Source organism: Squalius cephalus (genome assembly GCF_949319135.1).
Source record: "Squalius cephalus genome assembly, chromosome: 1".
NCBI lineage: Eukaryota > Metazoa > Chordata > Actinopteri > Cypriniformes > Leuciscidae > Squalius > Squalius cephalus.
In genome coordinates this window covers 15,744,514-15,762,768 of record NC_137122.1, presented here as the reverse complement: position 1 = coordinate 15,762,768, position 18,255 = coordinate 15,744,514, and the positions used below count along the sequence as shown (strand labels likewise).

General features: G+C 37.0%; 4 protein-coding genes across 7 annotated transcripts in view; 3 read left to right on the top strand and 1 right to left on the bottom strand.

Annotated features, from left to right (window-relative positions):
* Positions 1–3,965, bottom strand: part of LOC307167055 (E3 SUMO-protein ligase ZBED1-like) — a 28,799-nt gene extending 24,834 nt beyond the window's left edge. Inside the window, exon 1 of the transcript XR_013822728.1 lies at positions 3,928–3,965. The gene's annotated coding sequence lies outside the window, so the exon portion shown is untranslated. The remainder of the gene's footprint in view (positions 1–3,927) is intronic.
* The window catches only part of LOC307171109 (uncharacterized protein), a gene marked incomplete at its 5' end in the record, with an annotated part of 137,346 nt that overhangs the window by 40,144 nt on the left and 78,947 nt on the right, over positions 1–18,255 (top strand). The window lies entirely within an intron of this gene.
* LOC307167065 (uncharacterized protein) lies at positions 266–3,461 on the top strand. 3 transcript variants are annotated; one of them, XM_079885967.1, is made up of 6 exons: positions 266–377; positions 1,072–1,160; positions 1,263–1,460; positions 1,566–1,677; positions 2,336–2,871; positions 3,288–3,453. In XM_079885967.1, exons 3-5 carry the CDS (start codon positions 1,362–1,364, stop codon positions 2,467–2,469), a joined length of 345 nt encoding a protein of 114 aa, XP_079742093.1. In that variant the 5' UTR covers positions 266–377; positions 1,072–1,160; positions 1,263–1,361; the 3' UTR covers positions 2,470–2,871; positions 3,288–3,453. The 3 variants fall into 3 exon arrangements, with proteins under 3 accessions (XP_079742093.1, XP_079742092.1, XP_079742094.1); XM_079885966.1 differs by having other exon boundaries at positions 282–377; positions 2,336–3,461; XM_079885968.1 differs by lacking the exon at positions 266–377 and adding an exon at positions 495–933 and having other exon boundaries at positions 2,336–3,461.
* Positions 11,024–18,255, top strand: part of LOC307162997 (uncharacterized protein) — a 37,590-nt gene continuing 30,358 nt past the window's right edge. Inside the window, exons 1-2 of one of the 2 annotated variants that reach the window (XR_013822003.1) lie at positions 11,024–11,085; positions 12,321–12,587. Coding sequence is in view for 1 of the 2 variants with exons in the window: in XM_079878789.1 (XP_079734915.1) it covers positions 12,530–12,587 (58 nt within the window). In the remaining variant the exon portion in view is untranslated. The remainder of the gene's footprint in view (positions 11,086–12,320; positions 12,588–18,255) is intronic. The other variant, XM_079878789.1, reaches the window with a different exon arrangement.

Here is an 18,255-nt window from a genome sequence, read left to right as displayed (position 1 = left end):
TTTTTATTGAATGCAATTTACGTGAATAATATTTACGAGCACAGTCTTTGATCTGTGGAAGAAAATAAAATGGAACAAATGTTAGCTGGCTTAAGGCCAATTCATACCGGACAAACGCCAACAAACATGTTTTGTCCTAAAGTATGTGCACATTTTGATCCTGTAAGAAAATATTTATTTTTCTTATGTAAATAGAGGAATGATGTGGGACTTTGGTCTGCTGAAAGCTGGGTCATGTCTGTTGCTGAGTGAGATCGGGACTCTTATTATGAAAATGAACTGAGGACTCTTATAACGGTAGAGGAGCAGCTGCGCCGGCCACCTCACAGTTGCTGGGGATTATGATTACGCTAAAACGTTTGCTCCTGGTTTTACAGGTATGATACAACATATGTTCATGCTGCAAATATGTTGTGTATTAATGTTCTCGGTTGTTAAGATCTATGTGCAGACCGTCCGCCATTTTGTGAACGCTGTGTATGACGTCGTGAAGTGCATTTAATGGCCTTTTGCACAGGGGCCTGTAACATATGCACTCTCGACATTTAACAAAATATAAAACGAGAAGAAAGTTGTGTCTGAAAGCTGCAATCTTTTACTTGTATTGGTTAAAATTAATGAATATCTCGTGTTTTTCCGTGGGTGCTTGAGTTTGTTGGTGTCTGTTGGGGCAGTGTGAACATGACACTTATTTTTCATAACATTCTGAATACAACGACCAACTTTTGTTGGTGACTTTTTTTTGTTGGTGTTTGCTGGCGTTTGTCTGCGGTGTGAATTGGCCTCTAGTTGTACTTTTATGGCGCAAACTGAAATCGCACTTTATAGCTAACATCAACATTACCTTTGGCTAAATGCGGTACAGACAGGTTTGAAAAGTTTATTAGCTACCCTAGGGCTGGGTGATATGACTGAAAACTGTATCATGATGATGTAAGCGTTTCATATCAGTCGATAATATTGATATTTTTTTATGACCTAGCCTATTTAAAATAAGGACCAGGAGAAAAATATATTACATTCAACATTTTTATTTTAAACTTAACCTTCCTCTGATTATAATCCCCTCAGTTATAAAGGCAGAAATGTCAACACAACCATGGAAAACACCACCATGGAAGACACAAAAAGCAGGTCTTCTCGGGAGGCTGTGCCCACAGGTAGGAATTCTACAAAGTGATCTCTCTCGGTTTACTCTGACATATCTACGTACAATGTTTTGCTACTAATCTGTTATGCCTGCTTTTTCTTGTGGCTTACAGCAATTGCTAAGGAGATCCTCATCCAGCTTGATTCTATCAGAGAGCAGCAGTTGCTCATCCTGATGCAGCTCCAACAAATCTCCAGCAGTTCCAGACTTCATGCCAGACCCAACACATTTTGGGCTCCCACTTTCAACTATTGAGGAGCTACAATGCTTGGAGGAGACATTAAAGAATCCAGAGGAGAAGAAGAATTTGGTGAGTTAAATTATGCATTAATCAGATCATTCCTAAAAGTCAGTCCCCACTCTCACTCATGCTATATTCCTTAAATAACTAACGAGTTACATGTCTTTGTTTCAGACTGTTCTCCTTGGAATGGTCGGAGGCATGACTCTTAAAGACACTGTGGGGTGGGTCCTGAAAATAGCAATGAAAACTTCGCTGGTGAGACTCATTAAAAGTGTGGTTCTGGGTGAGTGTCAGTGCTGGATAACTGCACTGTGGTGACATCCCAGGGCTCTACAGTGCAACCTATTTATTTATTTATTTATTTATTTATTTATTTTACTGGCTGTGAAAGTGACAAAGTATTTAAGAGCACCAGTGCGACTGACCTGAGCAGGTTCTATGGGTGCACCCTCCATTGAAACTAGGGCTGTAACGATTCCTCGATTAAAGTCGAGCACTCGATTTAAAAAAATCCTCAATTGCAATTTACCCGTGTTGAGTAACCGGCAAAATACCGGAAGTGGCGCATTCCACAGACGAGAATCCATGAATAACATTATTACACCGTTTTCTAAGGCTACGCGATCTATTTAAAACCATTTACAATCATAATATAGCATAGTGCTATCATGAAATCACAAAGGCTGTGATTTAGTTAAGAATATGCGCTTTTTAAAAAAAAAAAAATGCCCCGGCAAGTAATTTTATCAAATATCGCCTTTTAATGGGTAGGTTAATTTGTCATTGATCAGAAGGTGCTCCTAAATTTTTCACTGTGCTCCTAAACTTTTTAAATTAAAAAGAAATGTAAGTGTAGAGCCCTGCATCCAAATTAAGTTTTGGTGGTTGCTGAGTAACATCACGTGGTCATGCTGCCCTCTTCTATCTTGTGTTTTTCTCAGATGCAGTCCGCCGCAATGCCCTGACCAAACATTCTACAGAAGAGGAAACCGAGCTGCTCATCACCAGGTGTCTGTGGTTAGCCTCTGATAGGGATGCTGGCCGAAGCCAGAGGGCGAACAGGCAGACAACGTAGACAACTCAAACGCGGTGGGCCAGAATTAAATGTTTCAAAGTTAAAAATGTTGATATTGGAAAATGGTATTTGAACTCCTTGATTCTACATTAATGCTGTGATATTATTTCTATTATATTCTTTTCAATTCAAATCTGTTATTAAAAAGTGTGTGTGCGTAGACGACTCAAAAACGCAGTGGGCCAGAATTAAATGTTTCAAAGTTAAAAATGTTGATATTGGAAAGTTGTATTTGAACTCCTTGATTTTACATTATTGCTGTGATATTCTTTCTATTCTATTCAAATCTGTTATTAAAAAGTGTGTTTATCCAGAGAATGTCTAATAGGAAGAGAATTGGCACTCTCTGCTTACTTCCGGTTTCTGGACTGGCTGCAGTAACACGTCTCTATCCATGCGGGGGCGCTCGCGGGCGAGTGCAGAATGAATGGAGGTCTATGGCGAAAAACCCTCAAAACCCACTTTTATCAGGATATAATTTTTTGTCTAGTAATTTGAATGTTGTATTCGAAAGGAGATGCAAAGAAATTACACATTGCTGGGTGTTAGATTTTTTAGAGTCACTTATTTGCTTTAAAAAGTCTTTCAAAATGTCAATGACGTCAGAATGCTGACGTCATTAGCAGAATGCTAGCGTGTTATGGGCAACAACAACTCAACCTGTAAGAAATAGAAAGGACATAAGTACTCGTTCATTCAACTTTCGACCTATAACCCATGTTGAACTTGCAAAACCTACAATAAAATCTGAGATTTCTCAACGGGAATCGGGTGAAAGATACACATTTAGCCGTTTAGCCCCATTGACTTTCATTCAGTCTGCACTCGCTCGCGATCACCTCCAGTGGAGTTCTAATGGAACTGCAACCAACTATCTATACAATGGGGCTAATAGGAAGTGGCAAGGCTCTCCGTAGACGGGCTCTGGTTTATCCTATTTTTGTAGTGTGGTCCAATAAAAAATGCATTAAACATGAAACCTGTCTTCCTTGTGTGCTGTTTTACTTTGTTTATCTTGCATAAATAACGGCTGCTAAGCAATTTTAGTATTAACCTGATATGAATGGAAATTATAGTTCAAAGTTCAAATAAGCCCAAATAAGGAACGGGATTGGAGGCGAGTTTACCACGTCCTCTCACTCGGGTTTCCGCAATCGGGCCGCGTTAAAACCGAGCGCTCGGCCGAGTGTCTTTAGCCTTAATCGGGCCGCGTTAAAACCGAGCGCTCGCAGAGCAATCGGACCTAGATTCATGCCGAGGATTGGCCGAGTGTTTTAGCCTTAATCGGGCCGCTTTCGGCCAGCACATTTTTTGCTAGCTGGGGGAGTCCCGAATGTCTAGCGTTAGACACTATTTCTTGACCGCAACCTGAGAGAATCAATCTACTAGCACTTTAATCTTAGTTCGTTTTCTTAATAAGATTTGCACCAGTTCAGCCAGAATTAGGAGATTGTGTACTTGCGTTTTGGATGTTCCTGGGCGCGTGCGTTCCCATCTGTGACGAAGTTGCTGGAGGGAATCTCTTCAGAGCTGATTGGCTGGCAGTCGGTCGATGATGCGTTCTGAGGGACAGCACTCGATGGTGAGTGGTTGGTTGGCCTACCGGGTGGCGCTTCGCTCGCGGGATTTCCTGGATTGCGGGTTGCTATGCAACGGAGTTTCCTCTGAGTCTGGAGCGACTCTGAGAGGGTTTCCTTTGACGAAGTTCAACGAAGGATCTTACGGAAGAGTTAATGAGTTTTGAGTGAGCTCTTGTTGGTTTGAAAAGTAAGCAAACACACTGGACGATGGAAAGGTCAGCACAAACATAAGCAAGAGCAAAAGTCACTGCAAAAGCAAGGCAAAAAGCAACGCCTAGCTGCTTGTCATTGGGTTATAAGCGTGTCCATCTGACCCGTCCTTCTTAGTGTGACAGCCAATCAGATATTGTCTTGGGCGGGACCTACGCGCCGTTCTCCGGTTCTTGCATATGTCCACGTGATCGCGTGTGCACTCGTGTGAGTTTAGTTAAACGCTTTAATAAGCATAGTTTAAATATGGTGTGCATCCTACACACATCTACTTTATATCAAAATTCTAGAAATCATTTACCTTCATAAAGTAGGTACCAAAATACGGATTTATCTGTTAATGTGAAAAGTGTTTTACACACAAAATTAACTTGAGTAATATAAAGCATACATAGAGGATACACATGTATGAGGCAACTTCTAGTGATTAGTTCCTATAACTGAGGTAGACAACCCTATACGAATAGTCTGTAATGAGAGTTAAACACACAGAAAGAACTCCACAGGTTATATAAAACATACATGATACTGAAGATATATGTGAGGTAAATACTGGTGATCAATTCAGTTTATTGGAAGCAATTTTGAGACTGTTGTTTGTATTAAACCACAATTAAGTGGGTTAATTTCAGTCTATTGGTTTTGGAGACAAAAGTCTCTGGAATTTACAGCTGCAGGAAGGAGGTTCCCTGGTTTAGGGTTTGTGGCCATGGGAATGCCTTAGCGTCCTTCGTTTCCTGATAAGGCTGTGGATTTATGCATTGGGGTCACCACAGGGTTTCTTGGCCATTTGGTCTTAAGTTTGGGGAACAAAGAGAAATCTGTTCCTGCTGTACTGGCATCGCTGATATGAGATTAGACACGCACAAAAAGGGGAAGGGGGGTGACATCTCCTTTAGCCATCTCGGCACCATGACTGTGTTTTATGACTTACTAATGGTTCAATGGGGAATCGTTCCGAACTGTGGAATGCGGTGTTGGGTTCATATGAAATGGACTGTTCAAGGATAATCCATGCCTTTGCACTGCATTATGCTCAAAACTGAGCCACTAATATATTTATAAAAGTAAATATAAAAACATAGAGGTTATGCCCTTAAATGAGCCACCTAAAAACAATTAAAGGCATAGTTCACCCAAAAATGGTTCAAGTTGTTCCAAACCTGTTTGTAATATTCATTTGTTCATTCATGTCTAGTATGAATGTGTATGTATGTTCGAATCTGTAGTTGATTGGTTCACTTTAAATTGGTGAAAGGGTAATCACCTATAACTCTAAGCTGATATTAACATTTTCAATGATCTGTTTGATGTTGTTGTTTTTATTAACCATTATTATTTTTTATTAAAACATGGCTCAGTTTAGGGCATTACCTGTCAGCTGTTCTAAAGAACTTCTGATAATACACTTATTTCATTTTAAGAATATATTAAAAGGATAGTTCACCCAAAAATGGTTCAAGTTGTTCCAAACCTGTATGAGTTTCTTTCTTCTGCTGAACACAAAAGATGATGTGTTTAAGAATGTTGGTAACCGGACAGTTGACGGTGCCATTTGACTTACATTTACATTTACTCATTTAGCAGACGCTTTCATCCAAAGCGACTTACAACTGAGGACTAAAACAAGCGAGTCATCGTGAAGTGGCAAAAAACTATGTACTGGATCCCTTATTTCCACGTTTTGTTTCCTCATTGTGCAGACCGCCCAGGCAAAACCGTCACACTAGCCTAGTCAAAGTTTAAAGGTAATATTAAATAGTCATTAAAATACAATAAAATAATCAGTGTTGGGTGTAATGCAATACTAACTTATTAATTAACGAATTACTGTAATTTAATTACTTTTTATTCTAATAGTAAAATAAGGATTTACAAAAAAAAAAATTGGTACAGTAATCTTATTACACTGCTGAAGATGTAATTAGAAGCTTTTAGTAGAATAAAGTAAAAATTACGAGACAGTCTAATGTATAAGGTTTATTTTTTTTATTTTTTTTTAGTAAGGAAATGCGCTAGTCGAACTGCCTCGGACATGGATCTAAACATAATAGTAGCTTTTTACTTTTATCTGGGGTTTCAACAAAAGGAAATTCTACAGGTGCTAATCTACCAAAATGGCATTATTATTTGTCTTAGGACGTTACAGTATATACCGAGCCGGACTTTACAGGCGAAAAAGGACTTTACATTGGAAGTGTTTTAAGTTAACCTTTCATCTCTCTGCTTGGTTTGACCATTTAAACTGCAAACTTAAGAACAAGCTTAACAGGATAGTGTTGATGGCTAGTAAAATAGTAGAAAACCCCCCAAAACACCTGACCCAAATATACACTGACAGAATGAGAAAGAAAGCTAGGAAAATCGCTGTAGATAGTATACTCACCCTCTTTCTGGCCAGTTTGAGCTTCTGAAGTCTGAGAGGCGCTAGTACTTTAATATATATATATATCCCAAATGCCATTAGTATCCATAACCAAACCAAGTGACGACAACAAATGAGTTGTTATCCTAATGTATTTAAGTATATTTGTTTTCATTATGATATTTTATATTGTACATTTTTTCTGTAGGCTATGTTTATCTGTCTTGTATGTTTGGTGAGCCAAAGAAAAAAATCCACCCTGGTGAACAAAGATGTATTCTATTCTATTCTATTCTATTCAGGGTTCGAAATGAGGGGGGTCTGGGGGGGTCCCGGACCCTCCATAAGTCATTAGGGACCCCCCATAAGGATTTATTTTTGGATTTTGGGGGGTCCCCGACAAATATATTTTAACATTAATAATGACTGTGAAAATTATAGGTCTTTAGTGACGTTTTATATTTATAACAGTAATTAATTTATTTCCTAGCGCGAGGCAGCAATAAGGGCAGCTATTAGCCGAGTGAGTTCCTACAGCGTCACAGATTGTTGTTGTGGTGCTCCCGCAGACACGCACTGTAGCTGAACGCGGCAAAACGAAACCTCACAAAGAGTGAAATCCTGAATGAAAATCCTGTAAGTGCTTCGATTATGTTTATATCTCCATAATTGCTTATAGTAAAATAATAGGAGTTCGAGTTCCTATATCAAAAGTTGCATTATACCCAGTGTAATGATTAGAAGAGTACGTCAACGTTTCTTGCTGTATGTGTATGAAGCCAAATGATCTGCCAGCTAACACAGCAAACTATGGGATCTTGTTTCCGCCACAGAGTGAAAAATAAAAAAGGTAATTGCGACTTTTTAATCTCACAATTCTGACTTTTTATCTCAGAATTAACGTTACGTGATATAAAGTCGCAATTGCAGGTTATAAAGTCATGCGTGATATAAAGTCGCAATTGCGTTGTGTGTTAAGTCAGAATTGCGTGATATAAAGTCGCAATTGCGTGTTATAAAGTCAGAATTATGAGATACAAACTCGCAATTGCGAGAAATATACTTTTTATCTCACAATTCTGACTTTTTTTTCTCAGAATTGCATGTTTATATCTCGCAATTCTGACTTTATAATACGCAATTGGGAGATATAAAGTCAGAATTGCATGAAATAAAGTCGCAATTGCGTGTTATAAAGTCAGAATTGTGAGATATAACTTTTCTGAGGTAAAAAAATAAAATAAAATAAAAAGTCTGTCTTTTTTTCCCTTAGAATGGATTTTTTTCTGAGGTAAAAAAATAAAATACAAAGTCTGTCTTTTTTCCCTTAGAATGGATTTTATATGAGTTTATATCTCACAATTCTGAGAAAATATATCAGAATTGCGTTATAAAGTCAGAATTGCGAGAAAAAAAGTCAGAATTCTGACTTTATAACATGCAATTGTGACTTTATTTCACGCAATTCTGACTTTATATCTCGCAATTCTGAGAAATAAAGTCAGAATTTCGAGATGTAACTCAACTGTGAGATAAAAAGTTGCAATTATCTTTTAAAATGTTTTATTCTGTGGCAGAAACGAGCTTCCATAGCAGACCTAGCAGCTAGACTAGTTATTCAAAGCTAGCTTAACAACCTACTTGTCCAGTCAGTGATTACGAAAGATAGCCAGTCCAGGACTTAATTCAAGTCTGTGAGTTGATTAAAGTGAATGTGATTTGAGCATGAATGAGTATACATGAGAGCTTGGTAAGCTATCTAGGAAGCTAATATTATGTTTCTTAATTTAGAATCCTGCATCATGGAGAGAAAAAGAGGAAAAAGAACTTGTAACTTTGTTGCTCCAGAGTTAGAGGTTTACCTGTTAGATTATAGCCACTTCTCCAGACACCACTACAATACTGGGCCTAGCCCAAACCATGAAAAACATCCCAAGACCATTATCCCACCTTCAACATTGGTCCATACCCAGATAGCAAGGTGACATTGATTAAATGTTGAAATTCCATCAGAATCATCATTTTGGTTGAGGTTGAAAATACAATGCTAAATAATATTGGATCAATGTTGAAAAATCAATGCTAAAATAATATTGGAACAATGTTGAAAATTCAATGTTAAAATAATATTGAATCAATGTTGATAATTCAATGTTTCTCGGTGTTGAAAACATTGAATCAATGTTGATAATTCAATGTTTTTCAGTGTTGAAAAGACAAACATTGAATCAATGTTGATTTTTGGTCAGCTTAAATTTCTCCACTGGTTGCCTAGACAATCCTAACATTGGTTGCCAACCGCCAATCAGATCGAAGCGTGGATAACAGTCAACAGAATTCAAACGCAGCTAACAGATTTCAAGCGCGAAACAGACAGACGAAGCATTCAGGCAACGACAGAGTGATTTTTAGAGGTAAGTTAATCTTAAATCTCTAATCTTTCATTTCTCATTTTTATGCATCTATATTTCTTACAACTTATTTGCTTTTCCTGGGTGAGTCGGAATGAACTGCTATGTTAAATTTATTAATAACATGAACAAACCAACGGCCGGGATTTTCCCATATTGAATTTCAATTTGTCTTTTACCAAACGTCATCGTGGGTAAAACTAACAGTGGGTAAATTGTTAATTTTCATTCTTGTGAGAACTAACCCTTAAGTCAAAAAAGGCGCAAAGAAGCGTGAGTTCATAACGTTAGTTGGGCACGCAAATGGGAGACGACGGGCACGACAGCTAATATAATTTTTGTATTCCAATAATAGCTAGCTATTTATTTATTTTTATCCATGATGATATAGCGTTTCCAGAACTTCCAAAAATGGGTAAAAAATATAGAAATAACAGCTGTAATAGGGTCTATACTAAAATTCATTAAATAGTAAAATAAATTCAAATGATTTTGAATTCAGGGTATTTTTCAAATTTTCAAGTTTCACTTAATTTTGTAGTACATTTGTCATTTATAATTAGTCATATTTCCAAATATTTTCTAATTGTGTTTTGTTTTGTTTAGATGCCTTACAACAGCAGGCGGCAGAGGAAAAAGGAGGCCTCAGAGCCTCAGAGTTTATTTTTTTCTGTTTCGGTACAAAGATGGCTCCGTTACGCCCCTGAACGGCTTGGGGGTATTGCTCGTGGTGGAAACCCCTGAGTTCATTAGAATTACGGTACGGTATTTTACCCAAGTAACGTTAGAGGTAAGTGTGCCTATTAGAGCAGCCCCTTCTCTGCCTACGTTTTAATTGTTTTAAAACCTACCCATTTTATTTAGTATATTGATTATTTTCTTTGGTTGGTGTTATTAATTTATATCTGAGTTCTGATTTCTGTTTTAGTTCTTTTTTTATGGTTACTCAGCTATGTTGCTCTTATTTTTGTTTTATTTTATAATGCATGTTATATCTTTTTTTTATAGAATGCATGCTATATTGTTTAATGTTGTTCTTCTGTAAAGTACTTTGGTCTGTTCTAAATGTGATACATAAATAAAATTGAACTTGAAATATTTATCAGAGTAATGTTTCATTCTTTCTTACCGTAGTAACTTACTGCACTGTTTTTGTCTTTGTCACCACAAAATGCATTTTACAAATGAAATTTCATGTTCAGTTTTGGGGGCATAAATAAATACATTTGCTTGTAAACTGAAGGATGTAGTTTACTTTGAATGACATTTTGATTAAAAAACATATTTAATTGCAACCCAACTGTTACTCCATAACACCTACATGGTTTCTGTCTGAAAGGAGTCATTTGAAAATGCACAGTACAAGCATGATAAACTAGCATAGAATCTTGCTGTACATGAAGTAAGATTGATTTTATGTTGATTCAATGTTAAATAAGTGATTTAATTATGGTTGAAATAATATTGATTTTATGACCATATTGATTGATTTTTCATCGTTGATATAACATTATTTCAGGGTGCAAACCTGATGAAAAATCAATGTTAAATTTTAACATTGATTCAATGATCTTTTGGTTAATGCATTAACATTGATTCAATGTAGATTCAATGTTGGTCTGCTATCTGGGTATAATTTTGCCTACAGTATATAATGTAGCAAGGTAGTCTTCAGAATTTTTAATAATTTAATCATTAAATTTTAGGGGACCCCCCAAGAGTCTTAAGTCATTTCGAACCCTGATTCTATTCTATTCTAATCGGCAGAATAAGCTGTATAGACCATTCTAAACACTTTTCAGACTGGATGGAGGCGATCCTCCTATTTTGTGCTTCACTTGAAAAAGTTCCTTTCACCTTTAGTAACTGGAGTCACTTCAGTTCTATAATAATAATAATGGATGGAAGGCTACTAGTAAAGCTGAATCTGCGTGGCCCTGATTGGCTGTGAGTGCGTCCCGTACGCGCGTGCGTTGGAGACCGATGACGTCACCGCTCGCTCTTTTGAGTTTCAGCGTCGAGTCTTCTGAGGTGAGGAGAGCTGTTTAAGGTATTTCTCATATTTGCACGACCATCAAACACACTTTACACAGTTTAATTAAGCGACAGACTCATTTATGTATTGTTTTCATCGATCACAGCGATACTTGTGAGTCTTTTCTGGCGTCTTCCTACTGAAATAAACATTTAGTGCAGCAGCAGCGAGCATGAGGAGAATATGTTGAGTTCATTCAGTCCTGAGCGATTTTGTGTTCGTTTGTGTGATTGTCTCGATGTTTGGAGTGAGAAGTGTTACTGAATGTCAAGTTAAAGTTTGAGATATGTGAGCGGAATTGATGGGAATCGATCCCAAGTGTTGTTGTGGCCATTTTCATGTTTACTTTGTTTATTTCTTTGTCGACATAAATTTATCTTTGGCAGATTACATATTAGGCTACTTATTAAAATTGATGTAGACACTTTATATTGTCCCAATGAGTAATGAGCGTGGGAAATTTCAAATCTATACATGCATGCATGGGAATATTGATAAAGTTGAATGAAGTTTGACATTTTCTTTATTTTTAAGAATTTTATGATCATTGTCAGTTAATTATGGACATACTTTATTGCAATTAATAGTTATTATAAAGTCAAACTATATTTAGAGATCTCCTGTAAATTGTCACTTAAAGCTCATTTCATTGGTGTCAGCAGTTAGTCAACAGTTAAGAGAGTGAGTTAGCTACTTTGTTTCACGACTGTGTGGTCCTTTACAGGTTTCTGAATGATATCACATCCTGTGACATGATATTGAATGCATGACTTTATCAAAAATGGGGCCTTTATATTGGTTACTCCAAATGACGTCAATTAAATTCATTTTTACGGACATTCTTTCGCTTTACAAAGAAATTACTTTTACACATAATTTTAATACCATTTTGCACTATGTTGATATATAGTGTTATAAAATCATGCCAGAATAAATTAATATGTAGTAAAATATAGGCTACTTAAAACCTTTTGGATTCAATAAAAGAGATCAAGTTGTACTATCTTACATACTTTTGATGTAATATCTTTGTTTTTTTATTATTATTATTAAGGCCTTTGGCATTTAGATATCTCCTGTAAATTGTCACTTAAAGCTCATTTCATTGGTGTCAGCAGACTAGTACCAGACAGGGTATTTGTTGGCTACTATATGTACGTTTATTTCTGTTGTTTATGCATTAACTGTTTTTCTTACCATTATTTATGTTTGGAATAATTACATTATTTATTATTTTCTATTTTTTCTAGATACCTGTATTTTAATGAAGAAGTAGAATAATATTAGTATTAAGTTAAACTCCTCCCACTGCAATCACATCATCAGTGAAGCTCCTCCCACAGCAATTCTCCAATAAATGCTGTAAATTCCCATCAGCTACCAGTGAAGATGAGCATCAGAGCATCAGGAAGAGCTGAAATCTGCAAAGACTGAGTTTATTAAAGAGGACAGTGAGAACATGAGTGATCCAGAACCCTGCAGAATGAAACACACTGAAGATCCTGAAGAACAAAGAGGTTGGTGTTTATTCTTCATTCATTCATGATGTGGAAGAACATTCATGCTAGAAACATTCAAGCACTTCATCACTTTCAGATAAACAGTTAAACTATGAAATGGTACAGATTTTCAACAAATGTTCACTAAGGGAGGTTTGAGACATTTTTATATTGATTGTTAAAGGGTTAGTTCACCCAAAAATGAAAATTCTGTCAGTAATTACTCACCTTCATGTTGTTCCAACCGCGTAAGACCTTCGTTCATCTTCGGAACACAAATTAAGATATTTTTGATGAAATCTGAGAGCTGTCTAACTCCTCCGTAGGCTGCTAGGTGGCCCAAACTTGCTGGCCCAGAAAAGTTATTAAAGAGATTGTTAATATATTCCAAGTGACTACAGTGGCTCAATCTTAAGTATATCAAGCTACGAGAATACTTTTTGTGCGCAAAAACAAACAAAAATAACGACTTTATTCTACTATTAATTTCCTTCTCTCTGGGCCTCTAGTTGGTTCACGTAGTGTTTTTGCGCAGCGCATCTGTGTTACACGTCACCACGTAGGCTCACTATTGGCCGACGCTGGTCATGTGTGTGATGCGTGATGACGTATGACAGACACGCAGCGCAAAAACACTACGAGGCCCAGAGAGAAGGAAATGAATAGTGGAATAAAGTCGTTATTTTTGTTTGTTTTTGCGCACAAAAAGTATTCTCGTAGCTTGATAAACTTAAGATTGAGCCACTGGAGTCACTTGGACTATATTAACGATCTCTTTAATAACGTTTCTAGGCCAGCAAGTTTGGGCCACCTAGCAGCCTACGGAGGAGTGAGATAGGGCTCAGATTTAATCTAAAATATCTTAATTTGTGTTCCGAAGATGAACGAAGGTCAACATGAGGGTGAGTAATTACTGACAGAATTTTCATTTTTGGGTGAACTAACCCTTTAACGTCATATCAAACTAAATACTATTTTAACTTATTTTATTTTACATTTATTTGATCTGGTTCCCAATTAGCAACAACGTTACCAGAATTTTTAATTTTCAACATTTTAATTTTTTTTTTTTTTTAGGAATAATCAGTAAAGTTACTGATAAAGTTGTATTTGTCAAATATCATACAATTTATTCATAGTTAGAGAGATTCTTCTTATAGTAGCTTTGGTAACAGGGTTGATGAGTTCAGTCAATACTACAGTTTGTGTAAAGACTGAGACAATGGATTGAGATTATTTTCTTGTCTTCCCATCATGCAGTAGAAAGAGCCCAGATGATGTCACTTCCTGGGTGGCACAGTTTTAAAGTTGTGTTTACGCTGTGTAGTTTTAAGTTGATTCTTAGCAAAAAACTATTTGTTCTTTCAAAATTGTATGTGCTCATTCATGTGTAATTACTTTCGCCAACTAATCAAGTATTCTCGTAAGCATAGAATCTGCCATTCAGAATAAATACGAGTGAGTCGCTCGAATGGCGGCAGCCATGTTGCGTTGAAATTACAACAGAGTCGCCAATATACAGAATTACGATAGCACTGATACTTTACTAACGTTAGCTTGCCATCGTTTGGGAACCTGATAGCTGATGTTAGCAATGAAATGGTACCAAAATAACGAAATCGTAAAGCTATTATTCATTTTACATAGAGGTCATAACCTACAGTACATGATAACTGACTAAATAACTAAATTCAATTTGTAATCTTTTTCTAAAGTAAACTCATCACTTGAAGGAACCCTCATGGACGAAGTCGAACTGGAAGCCATGTTAATCTTGGAATAATACGGCCACCGTAGGAGTTAAAACTAGAGGTCGAACAATTCATCGGTTTTGTCGATATATCGGTACTGATAGTTGATTGGTGGAACTATTGTTATCAGCAAAAATCCACACCGATGTTTTTTACGGGTTGTGTCTGTTGCTGGAGCGGCTGAGAAGAGAGCACAGTCATGCGCTAAGAAGAGACTGCTGGCATTATACAGAGCGAGAGCGCCCTCTAGAGGACAAATAACAAACTATCACTGGCTGAGTTGTTTACGTTAATATGTGAGGCTGCGCGCAGCACGGAGAGAACACATTATACGGAGAGCGCTGACACTTCAGATGCGCATTTAAAACACAGACAGCAACACGGTATAAATACAGAACTCTAAAGTACATATTACCATTTCAGTATAAAGTAAATGATTTGTTGACTAGATGCTGCATTAGCAGAGAAAGAACAGCAGTGTGTTTGCCGTAGGGTTGCAAAGGGGTGGAAAGTTTCTGGTAAATTTCCATGGGAAGTTAAGCTGGAAAGTTTCCATGGGAATTATGGGAATTTAGGGGAACTAACTGGGAATTAATTGTAATGTAATCAATCATTGTATCATATCCAAGCATAAATATAAACAAGTCATAAGAAAACATTCATGCAAAAAGTTTTCAACAGATATTTAAACAGATTTATTTGTAAGTAGAACAGAACAAGTTTTAGGCTAATTATTTTATTGGACAATCACTTGTTTCACGGAAGAACAAAAACAGGAATATTGGGTTAAATATTATTCATCTCCAACCCCACTCAATCAAAAATGCACCCCCATCCAAAAATCCCCACAAAGTCCCGTCCAAAATGTTAAATGAAAAAAAAACCTCTCCCTCCAAAACGTCCCATTAAACATGCAAATCTTCCTTCAAGCAATCCTCTGCAGTTTTGCTCAGTCAGTGGGCTCTTCGTGGGCCTCATCAACATCCAACAACATGTCCACTTCCTCAACTTCCTTTCTTTAAACTAGGGATGCACCGATCCACATTTTTTCACTTCCGATCCGATCCCGATACCTGAATTTGGATATCGGCCGATACCGATACTATTCTGATACCAGAGCTGTGTTTGCTTTAATATTATTATTATCATTATTGTTTATTTTAAATGATGCTGAAATAAACTTCTCTCAACAAGCAAGTAATGATATGTTATGTAAGTTACGTAGGCTATGTATGCATGCATGCATGTATGTCCCAAAAGGCAACTTGAGGTAAGTATAAGGTCAGAAAAGGAAGTCAGAAAAACAGGAAATCCTGTTAACAGGAAAAATCCCATTCTGAAAACAAATATGCAACTGGGGTTTCAGATTGATTGTCATGTCAATATTTATTACATTCCCAAAATGTCAAATAACGTTACTTGCGTCTTGAAATATAAGATAAGTGCAAGTGTAACGTTAAACATCTTACACACACACTATCTGAAGGGTGATCCTCGCTCCGATGCAGTAAATGCTCGTGCAAACAAACAAGCGGATTTTGCTTCAGACGCGCGTCAATTTCGCTTCAAACTTTTGCTTTTTACGCACGTCAATTTTTCTCTGGACGCGCGAATGGATTCAAAATAGACGCGGTAGACTCGAATTTGACGCGCTATTCGCATTTGGTGTGAACGCACAGTAACGTGAATGATGCTTTTTTAAATGTTTGATTGCGTTCGTTGTTTTGTACGACGCGAGGGAGCTTAAAAAAACTCTGAATTACAGCTTTGCAAACATTACATTTTGCTGTCTTGCTCTGCGGTGTTTCCAGTGTGAAGTATATTCACACAGCAGACGTTGTTGGCTAGCCGCAAACTGCGGAATGGATTTCCTGAGCGGGGCGTATCTCAACTCTTGTCTCATTGAGCCGCGCCTCCGTTCAGGAAATCCATTCCACAGTTTGCAGCCAGCTAGCAGACTAGCCAGCGGGAATCACTTTTGGAGTCATTTCAGCAGACGTTAAAGCGAGCGCAGACATGACTCGTGGATATCGGAAATCTCTGCAGGTTGGATCGGGAAAATCCGATACGTGAATTACGCTGGTATCGGGTCCCGATACCGATACTGGATCGGATCGGCCCCATCCCTACTTTAAACGTTTGTTTAAGCAATGTATTCATGATGTATTCAGCAATCTTACTCGTGTGATGTTCCTTTACTGTATCGTTATAAATATAAAAAAACTCAACATTAATTTTTTACTACAGTATTTTAAATGAGTTTCTGTGTGTGTGTTTCGCAAATTCGCTCATTTGTTTTGATTTCTCCTCGAGAGCCTGCGCGAGCCTCAACAGCGTCAGTACATTATATTATTATTCACTATCAATCGACATTTACACTAAATTAATACAGAATCATTCTCACATTTTTGTTGATTTCCTATTTATTTTTTATTGACGTTTTAATTAGGCTAAATATTTAATTAGGCTAAATAGTTTGTTGGGCAAGTAAAATTCACTTTCACTTGTTCTAGACAAGCGTTATATTATAAGTATATAATACCCAGATAGCAGACCGATGTCGATTCAACGTTGATTTTTAGTTGTAAAGGTTAGTATCAGTCGTCGATCAAATTTCAACGTTGAATCAACGTTCACTATTTGGTCGGTATATCAGAACGTTATTACGTTGAAAATAAAACATCGATTCAACGTTGAAATGCGGTTGATTCGTCAACATATACTGCCCCGACGCATTTGGTCGAAATCATAACGTACTTGGTGAGTTATCGATCAACTGAATAAAGAGATCATGTTTTGAAAGAATGTAACCGTGTTACCAGTGTGATCATTTTAGTTTGTGTACTAAGAGATTTAATGTAGGCTATACCAAAACGAATAATAAAAAAAAAAATAACCTGTAATTATGTAAACATACTGCTCTCGCTGATATTCGTGTTTGTGTGAGTCACATCTGCAATATGCTGGCAATATGAATGATATCCAGGATCTTTTAAAGTCAATCAGTAATATGTCACTTTACTGTGGCGCAAATGCAAAAAGGGTAGCCTACAACGTCTTCTTCATTAAAGGAGAAGAAATGTAGGAGAAATTAAATTTATTTTGAAATGAGAATATTATGCTATTGAGTTAATTTTGAGTTTCCAGGATTTTTCTAGGATATAGCCTTAGAAAAGAAAAGTCAGAAAAGAGAAAAATGTTAAATTTGCAGTTTCTCCCTCAGCATATAGCACAGGGTTCACCAATCTCGGTCCTGGAGGGCCGCTGTCCTGCAGAGTTTAGCTCCAACCCCAATTAAACACACCTGAACCAGCTAATCAAGGTCTCACTAGGCATAGAAACTTTCAAACAGGTGTGTTGGAGCTGGCTGGAGCTAAACTCTGCAGGACAGCGGCCCTCCAGGACCGAGATTGGTGAACCCTGATATAGCATCTATTAAACCCCATTGTAGCAGTAAAGCTTTTCTTTTTTCTGACACTTGCATATTCCATATCAACAGTGGAAAATCTTTAGTCAGAGGAAACTCTAAACAATACATTTAGGCCTACTTAGTTTACATAGTGTCCATCTCTTCTACATTAAATTAGCTGAGTTAACATAATTAGTTAATGAAATTAAGATGTTAAACATAGTTCTATATACCATTGCTTGTTCCACCACACAAACAGGACTGATTTTAAGGTTGACAATCCATTAGACCCTTCCAGAACCCAGAAACATGGACCCCCAGTGTTTTTTTTTTTTTTTACCTCATCTCAGTAATTCATCTTATGAAATAAATGTGATCTGTTGTCAAGGTTTAAGTCTGCTGTATGCAGAATGATCAAACAGGAAAACAATTTTCTGTTATGAAATTTATTTCTTTTGTGTCTCTGTGTGTGCACAGTAGCCTACTATAACTTTAAATTCTGCGATTTCTGAGAGCAGTAGGCAAG

Excerpts from the sequence above, each read along its gene's own strand:
- LOC307167065 (XM_079885966.1), top strand. The coding sequence starts at position 1,362 with ATGCCAGACCCAACACATTTTGGGCTCCCACTTTCAACTATTGAGGAG. Across the intron at positions 1,461-1,565 it reads CAGAGGAGAAGAAGAATTTG|ACTGTTCTCCTTGGAATGGT; the intron begins GTGAGTTAAATT and ends TCTTTGTTTCAG. Across the intron at positions 1,678-2,335 it reads CATTAAAAGTGTGGTTCTGG|ATGCAGTCCGCCGCAATGCC; the intron begins GTGAGTGTCAGT and ends TGTTTTTCTCAG.